The sequence below is a fragment of the Arachis hypogaea genome, chromosome 1, assembly GCF_003086295.3.
Source record: "Arachis hypogaea cultivar Tifrunner chromosome 1, arahy.Tifrunner.gnm2.J5K5, whole genome shotgun sequence".
Classification (NCBI taxonomy): Eukaryota; Viridiplantae; Streptophyta; class Magnoliopsida; order Fabales; family Fabaceae; genus Arachis; species Arachis hypogaea.
Window position 1 is genome coordinate 101,948,897 of NC_092036.1, and position 8,867 is coordinate 101,957,763.

General features: G+C 32.6%; 1 protein-coding gene across 1 annotated transcript; it reads left to right on the forward strand.

Moving 5' to 3' along the window:
* The first annotated feature begins 1,370 nt into the window (after positions 1–1,370).
* LOC112704142 (cullin-1) lies at positions 1,371–8,274 on the forward strand. The gene is made up of 20 exons (XM_025755676.3): positions 1,371–1,820; positions 1,937–2,114; positions 2,268–2,367; positions 3,584–3,769; positions 3,944–3,991; positions 4,068–4,271; positions 4,361–4,438; positions 4,766–4,855; positions 4,954–5,034; positions 5,150–5,212; positions 5,581–5,616; positions 5,697–5,783; positions 5,862–6,011; positions 6,107–6,162; positions 6,259–6,379; positions 6,458–6,619; positions 6,738–6,881; positions 7,021–7,239; positions 7,353–7,520; positions 7,605–8,274. Exons 2-20 carry the CDS (start codon positions 1,975–1,977, stop codon positions 7,704–7,706), a joined length of 2,235 nt encoding a protein of 744 aa, XP_025611461.1. The 5' UTR covers positions 1,371–1,820; positions 1,937–1,974; the 3' UTR covers positions 7,707–8,274.
* Positions 8,275–8,867: the final 593 nt, after the last annotated feature.

Consider the following 8,867-nt stretch of genomic DNA (forward strand, 5'->3'; position numbering starts at 1 on the left):
GTATATAAATACTATATCACACAAAAAATCAAATACTAAATCATTCATTATATATTTATATATCAATATATATCATTTTAATTTATTTTTAATATATATTTTATATTTCAATATATATTCTATATAATTACTAATTTAATAACTAATTTTTAGTGTACAACTACTATGAATGAACATAATAAAATAGATAAAAAAATAAAATATACAAACAAAATTTACTATTAAAATATCATTTAAAAATATATCAACTATCAATATAATATATTTATGTATGTATAAATACATCTATAACTTAATATATTTTTAATATATATTCTAATATTTTAAAATATATTTTATAATAATAATTAAATTTGATAACTAATTTTAATATACATACGTGATATTTGCTTGAATCTCATTAGTATCTAGAAATGTTTGCGGTACGATTTGGATTGATTTTGAGTCAAAACAATGAAAACATTATTTAATCCGAACACTAATTTTACTTGTGATACAGTTTGGATTGGATGATTTTTTAAAAAGAATCCGATCAAATTTTAAGCAGATGAATTAGATTGAATTTGCGATTTTGTAAATTACGAAAGTTAAATATACATAATAAGTCTAAATATCAAATTTTAAATAACTGGTCATGACATAACAAGTCTTAACAATATTTTGAAAAATCAACAATAACATAAAAACAGAAATAAAATGATAGGTTAGTTAAAATAAATAAATAAATCTTATTTTGAACATAAAATATTTATTAAATAAAAATAATATATGAATAATATAAAAATATGTAACAAATTAAACATATTATAAGTAAAATTATAAATATAATAATAAAATAATAATATTATAATACATTGTGCAATTTGAATTGGATTAGATTGGTTTTTAAAAGTAAATTCGAAATCCGATCTGATTCATGCGATTTACAAAAAAACAAAATCTAATTAAATTCAAATTAATAAGGTTTTAATTGATTTTCAATGTGAATTGAATTGAATGAACGATTTAATTTAAATCAATTTGAATTTAAATATCCCTATTAGCTATGATAGATAGACGCTGATACATCAAACACTACATGATACGAAAATCGAAACACGTATATATATATATATATATATAAAGTATAAATTAATTTTTTAATATTTTATTTTAATTATATAAAAATTTTAAAATATTTTTATTTTAATAAATAATAATATATACTATTTTCAAAATTTAATTTAAAAATATATATTAAAGATAAAATTAAACACGTTGATACATAATAATATTTAAATATATCTAAATTTATTTGTTTTTTTAATTTTTTGTTAAGACAGAATTAAATATCGTAATACGTAAATTCATCGAATGTGGACAAATATTATATTCAAAATATATTTGACACAAACAATTTAACAAAATGTTCGTGGTGATTCGTAGCCTGTTAGTAAACACCTGACTTATTTATAGTCAAGAAGATAAGTTTGAGTAAAATTAAATAACACATATAAAACGGATTCTATGATTTCTATATATCCAATCTTAATTGATATCAAATCTTATTCATATCGAGGTCTAAATAGATTACGATTATTTATTATCTATTATTTATATTTATAAGTTGTATAAATATAGCAGAAATTATAAGTTAATTGTGGGCGAGAGAGTGTGCTCCGTTCCGTTAATTTTTCTCATCAATGCCCTGTCGGAGTTAATCTCCTCTTCCTTCATCTTCTTCCGTCATCTTCACCTTCATCATCATCATCATCATCATCATCATCTCCCTTTTCCCCCTTCTCATCGATTCCTAGGGTTTCCCTTCGATTCATATCAAGGTTTGCTCTTTCTCTCATGCTCCCGATGGCACGATTGCATCAACCTTCCCCGATTTCTAATTTTCTACCGAATGGAATTTCATTGCACAATTGCCCTCGCCATTTGTTGTTTTCAGGTTTTGTTTCAAATTCGAAGCTTGCCATCTTCATCATCATGTCGATGAGTGAGCGGAAGACCATCGACCTGGAGCAGGGATGGGATTTCATGCAGAAGGGCATCACCAAGCTCAAGAACATTCTAGAAGGCTTGCCTGAACCTCAGTTCAGCTCCGAGGACTACATGATGCTTTACACGTAAACCATCCATTCCCTCTTCTTTATGCATATCTTTTGCCTTTTTTAATTTTTTAATTTTTTTTCAATTTCATCCATGGTTGATTTGGCTCTGTGTATTTATTTCCTTTTGGACACTTATTTTTTTTTCCATTCTTGTATAATGATATGCAGAACCATCTATAACATGTGCACCCAAAAGCCTCCTCATGACTATTCCCAACAACTCTATGACAAGTACAAGGAGGCATTTGAAGAGTACATCCAATCAACGGTGAGTATAACTGTATAACATTGTCATTTGAGATTGTTTCCGGTTGGTCATCATTGATTGCTTATTAGGGTTAGGTGCTGTATATTGGCATTGGTCGCGAGCATAAGCGTAATTTGAATGGTTTAGTCTCTGTCTAAAGCTCTAGGGACTGATGGAGAATTTGTATCATGTAGACATAGGTCTCATGGTAGCTCTAAGATAAGTGGTTTGGTCATTGTTATTGATTCTAGGAAGCAAATGTTGGCGAGGCTGCTTTGGCCACAGCATCCACAATGCAAATCACATATTATAGCCAGATAATGGAGGGTAATAAGCTGAGAGTGAGAGGATGCCGTTGAGTGGCATCTGCTCACGTATCTTGCCCAAGAACAAGTGGTGGGTAGCAGCAGTGATGCGGCAGTGGGCAAATACAGAGGATGATATATACTAGGCTAGAGAGATGAGTGAAAGCATTGTGAAGAAGGAAATACATGGAATGAAGTTAATGCTTAAATTTCACATATTAAAAAGATTGATAGGAACCAAAGAGATGGACTGGAAAAAGAATTTTTGCCTACCTCTTGTTTTGTTTGATCAATGAGAGGAACGAGGAACGTAAGGTCCGTAATTGGTAACTAGGGTAACTTATCCACGTAACTTATTATAAGGTAAATGCTAAGGTCTTAAAATTTCATAAACTGAACAAGAGATCGATTTACTTGTTCTTCTTGAGGCAGGTGTAAAGAAAATTACAATTAGTTCATTCTCTCGTAACCAAGATGGGTGTGTATATGTGGTAGGGGGGTGTGATGCCCACACTGGAACCTGTTGGTATTGGTTTCTAAGAAATAACCCATAAAAGAAAAGAAAGATGCGGCTTATTTGGCCTATGATTGCATCATCTTTAGCTGTCCATCGCCAATAATGAGTGCCTTCTTTCAATTTATTTTGCAACTCATGACCAATACTGCTGACAGGTTTCTCAAAGCTGGATTTCTTTTTTGTTGTATAACCTACTAATCTTTTTTTATGGATGGGGTTTCTCAAGATAGGTGATATGATTTATAGTGATTAAGTTTCCTTTTTTGATAGTTGGGGTATAAAACCTGACTCATCTTGTACATTTCAACTATAAATATGTCCACACGATTTCAATACTTATGATGGTTGTATCTTGTATTAATATTTTTTTCCGTGCTTCTCTTCAATTAAGCTACTTCTTTCCACATTGGTTCAGGTATTACCTTCTTTGAGAGAGAAGCATGATGAATTTATGTTGAGAGAACTTGTAAAGAGGTGGGCAAACCATAAAATTATGGTTAGGTGGCTTTCTCGTTTCTTTCATTATTTGGATCGCTACTTTATTGCCCGGAGGTCACTCCCACCCCTTAATGAAGTTGGCTTAACTTGCTTCCGTGATTTGGTAATGTTACGACGAACCTTACATAGTGTTATGTTAATTCTTTCAATTAGCTACTCTTCTCCATGTTACCAATATAGACAAGTTCTGTGGTGCTACTATATATTAGACGTTTTTCCTATTATTGCCATTCCATTTTTTGCCTAAAGTAATAAATTGTGTGTTTATTATTTACAGGTTTACAAGGAGCTAAATGGGAAAGTTAGAGATGCAGTTATTTCTCTTGTAGGTTTTTCTTCCTTGTTATGCTAGATTTTCAGTGCTTACAAATTTAGATAACTAACCCTTATCTGTTTTAAAGATTGATCAAGAACGTGAAGGAGAGCAGATTGATCGGGCTTTATTAAAGAATGTATTAGATATATTTGTTGAAATTGGGATGGGGCAAATGGATCACTATGAGAATGATTTTGAAACTGCAATGCTTAAGGACACTTCTGCTTATTACTCTCGGAAGGCTTCTAATTGGATCCTAGAAGATTCTTGTCCTGATTACATGCTCAAGGTGTGGTTTCTCAGTTGTCCTTGCAGTAACATGGTTTCTCATTTACGTTACTGCCTGACCTGTATTTGATGTTATGTGTTTTATAACAGGCTGAGGAGTGCTTAAAACGGGAGAAAGATAGGGTTGCTCATTATTTGCACTCCAGTAGCGAGCCAAAGTTGTTAGAGGTTTATTCTCGACTTTTTTCATGCTATTTCAGCAATGTGGTCTTCACCCATGTTGAGTGTAGTATTGCCAGGCAACTAAAAAAAAAAAAAAGAGCGGGGCGGTGACAAAAATAATTATTCATCCCCGAAATTTTTCTGTTTGTGCATTTTCCCTTTTAAGTTATAAAACCTTCATATCCGCTTCCCATTTTAAGAAGTGGACCATATTTATCCTTTTCTTAAAATATTATTTGTTATGCTGGCAAAAGGATAACAAAAAATCCACTTATTGTAGTTTCGGAACATTTCTCTTGTTTTTATTTTTTCCTTCTTGGAATATCTTTCTAGAAAGTTCAACATGAGCTGTTATCTGTGTACGCAAACCAACTCCTCGAGAAAGAGCACTCTGGATGTCATGCTTTGCTTAGAGATGACAAGGTACTCATGAATTCTTTTTGCTTTTTATGGTTACAATTTTTCTTTTAATACTTTAATCTGTGAGTATATTGTTTTCATATTTTTCTTTAAATGTGTAGGTTGAAGATCTGTCACGGATGTTCAGGCTATTTTCTAAAATACCTAAAGGCTTAGATCCTGTTTCCAGTATATTTAAGCAGGTTGGTGGTAGTGAACCTATCACTATGCTATTCCTTCTTTTTCTCCATATGTAAAATAAAAATTGGGCTTTTCTTGCTAACTTGCTTATAATGCTTTTTCTGTTAATCTTTCCAGCATGTTACCACTGAGGGTATGGTATTGGTTAAGCAGGCTGAAGATGCAGCTAGTACCAAAAGGGTCTGTTACTGAACTTGTTATATTTTGGTTTTGCTTTTTACTGGTTGAGTTTATTTTGTCTATTGCTCCAACCATTGAAGGCTATTATGCATTAGTATGATTAGCTTTGATGCATGACCTTGTTATTGAAGTGTCTGTTCAAAGTTTTTTGTCCATTGTTGACTCTTGTTAAAAAATGAAAGATGAACTGATTATTTTCAACACTGGGTTTACATTAGGTTGTAGGATGCAATTTTAAAGTTACTTTCCTGAAAATTTGATTTATCCATTGCCTCATTTTACATGGAATATTACTGCCGTGCGGCAACTTTTTGAACAATTTGTATTCATTACTGACTTGTTATCTGTTTAAATGCAAATCTCTACAGGCAGATAAAAAGGATATCGTTGGTCTGCAGGAGCAGGTTTGTCTAAAAAATTTGAATTTATGAATATAATTGCAATTTTTTCTTTTGTGGAAACTGAACCCGGTCTCATTCTTCAGGTTTTTGTTCGGAAAGTGATTGAGCTGCACGACAAGTACCTCGCATATGTAAATGACTGTTTCCAGAATCATACTCTTTTCCACAAGGTACTGATCACAGATTGATTTTACAATTGTTATGCTGGATTGATATGTGCATATAAATCTGAAAGTTTTAAAATATAGGCTCTCAAGGAGGCTTTTGAGGTCTTTTGCAATAAAGGTGTTGCTGGGAGCTCCAGCGCTGAACTGCTTGCCACATTCTGTGACAACATTCTTAAGAAAGGTGGCAGTGAAAAATTGAGTGACGAAGCAATTGAAGAAACTCTGGAAAAGGTTTGTGTCATTCTTGATGTTCCATATACTTGTATTAACTTAAATGTGTTTGGTTTTGACATCTGTATTTGCAACCTGTTTTAATCGATTTGCAGGTGGTCAAGCTACTTGCCTACATTAGCGACAAAGATTTGTTTGCTGAATTTTATAGGTAAAAGAAATAATTAGGAAGAAAATTAGTTGTTAATTATTTGGGCTGATGTGGCTCTTCTTCAGCAATTGTTTCATTATAATTGCCTGCTTTCAGGAAGAAGCTTGCTCGAAGACTTCTTTTTGACAAGAGTGCCAACGATGATCATGAGAGAAGTATTTTGACAAAATTGAAGCAACAATGTGGTGGACAGTTTACATCAAAGATGGAAGGAATGGTAGGTTCTTTACCTATACCATGTTCATCTCTTTTTGGCTGGTCAACTAAAAATTTTGTTGCTTTTTGCTCCCTCCAGGTTACAGACTTGACACTGGCAAAGGAGAATCAAACTAGCTTTGAGGAGTATTTAAGCAATAATCCTAATGCAGACCCTGGAATAGACTTGACAGTTACAGTTCTGACTACTGGCTTCTGGCCCAGTTACAAATCTTTTGATCTCAATCTTCCAGCGGAAATGGTAATCTGCGTATTCTTCATATAAGCATCCTATGTAACATGGTGCCTAATACTTGGTACACTTGGATTAAGTAGATTTTGGTCTACAAGTAACAGCTGCCCTCTCTTAATATTTTTAGATCAGGTGCGTTGAAGTTTTCAAGGAATTTTATCAAACTAAAACAAAGCACAGAAAGCTTACATGGATTTACTCCTTGGGTACCTGTAATATAAGTGGGAAATTTGAACCAAAAACTGTGGAGCTGATTGTTACAACCTACCAGGTTAATTACTTATCACATGCTTCTTATCTGTAAAAGAATACCATTTTCCCCTCACGGGTTCATTGTTTCACTTTTTGGATCTTGACAATGTAGTATTGGATTTCTTTTTCCTGATCAATGTTGTCTCTTCTTTTAATAGGCTTCAGCATTGCTTCTTTTCAATTCCTCGGATAGACTCAGTTATTCGGAGATCATGACTCAGTTAAACCTATCAGATGATGATGTTTCTAGACTGCTTCACTCTATGTCATGTGCAAAGTACAAGATTCTTAACAAAGAACCAAACACAAAAATGATATCTTCTACAGATGAATTTGAATTCAATTCAAAATTTACCGACAAAATGAGGAGGATCAAGGTAGAATTTTCTTTAAAAAAATTTCCAATGTCTAGTCTTTTCTATTTCTTTGGCCATCTTAATCTTTATTCAATTTACTGGGTTTTGAGTTGAACCGTGATGCATTTCTGCAGATTCCTCTCCCTCCTGTGGACGAGAAGAAAAAGGTAATTGAGGATGTTGACAAGGATAGAAGATATGCTATTGATGCCTCAATTGTGCGTATTATGAAGAGTCGCAAAGTTTTGGGATACCAACAGTTAGTCATGGAATGTGTTGAGCAGTTAGGTCGCATGTTTAAGGTTCGTACTACACACTTCCCTAACAAATTGGTATGTATTTCTCTTTGAAATCCTGAATTGTTGATATTGAATGCAATTATGCAGCCTGACGTCAAGGCAATTAAAAAGCGGATTGAAGATTTGATTTCTCGGGACTACTTGGAAAGAGACAAAGAAAATCCAAATATGTTCAAGTACTTGGCTTGATTTGATCTTAAACTATTCTGCAAACGAAGCAGTTACCTTGGTTGCTGCATGTAGCCGATGAAAAATCGAGGATCGTGGTTGAACTTTTGTGCCAGGAAAAAAAAGGGCTCCTCCGAATATTTCCTTGGAGGAGGAGCCGTGAGTGCTTGTACATTTTCCTCCATATCCAGCCAGGTATGGATCGCTACTATAGATGTGTGCTCATGTTGGGACGATGTAATCAAAATCCATAAGTAGGTCTAGCTTGCTGGTACCTTGGCCTTCTTTTTTTTGCTTGCAAATGCTGCAATTCCATCTCATAACTTATTTAATGCCCGTCCGTTTATTTTTGTTCTCCCCACCCCCCTATGAAAAAAGGAGGAGGAATTGTACGACAGTAGTCCCAATGAAACTGTATTTTGGTTGTCGGCTCAGAAATTATCAGGTGAATGGGCATGTCTTTGAATTGAAAGCTCATGGTGCTCAACGTTTATTGTCTATAATCATCTCTTTCATATTTCTCTGTTGTTTGAGGACAAGGTAGTTTTATCAGTTATCACAATGGTTATAAGATTGTCTGCCTTTGTAATTTTGAGGCTATGCATTTTATTTATTTCCAAATATATCGTCCCTCTTCAGGAGTTTGATATTACGAAATTACAACATAGATTTAGCTAACTGTTATGCATTCGAAATTTAAACTTTATATATTTTTTATAAAAATTTTCGATTGGTAAATTTAACATGTGTTTTTGGGATATATATTAGCCAATTTCTTGCAATATTACTTAAAATTAAAAACACTACACACACTACTTTTGCCTTTAACTGCTGTTAAAGAAAGTAACAGTCACAGCAAGGGATTTTAAGTCTTTCGTTAAATGGAAATATTTAGTAACAAAAAAATATTAGTAAAAAATTGTTAAAATTTTTTATTTTTAATTTTATTTAATATATTTTATAATAAATAAATACTAAATAAAATAAATTTAGACTGTTTGACTGAATTTTTTTTTGTCTCTTTTAACATTAAGACAAATAATGTTGGTTGTATTCGTATAGCAATACTTGTGAGTTGTGATACTTTTTAGTGCGCTTGTCATATCACATTTTAGTGACAAGAAACATGGGTTGTTCCAATTCAATTAATGTGATCTTACATTCTCAGTCGTGAATGTAGAG

Coding starts and splice junctions, on each gene's coding strand:
- LOC112704142 (XM_025755676.3), top strand. CDS start 1,975: ATGTCGATGAGTGAGCGGAAGACCATCGACCTGGAGCAGGGATGGGAT. Junction 6,882..7,020: donor TGATTGTTACAACCTACCAG/GTTAATTACTTA, acceptor TTCTTTTAATAG/GCTTCAGCATTGCTTCTTTT. Junction 7,240..7,352: donor ACAAAATGAGGAGGATCAAG/GTAGAATTTTCT, acceptor GCATTTCTGCAG/ATTCCTCTCCCTCCTGTGGA.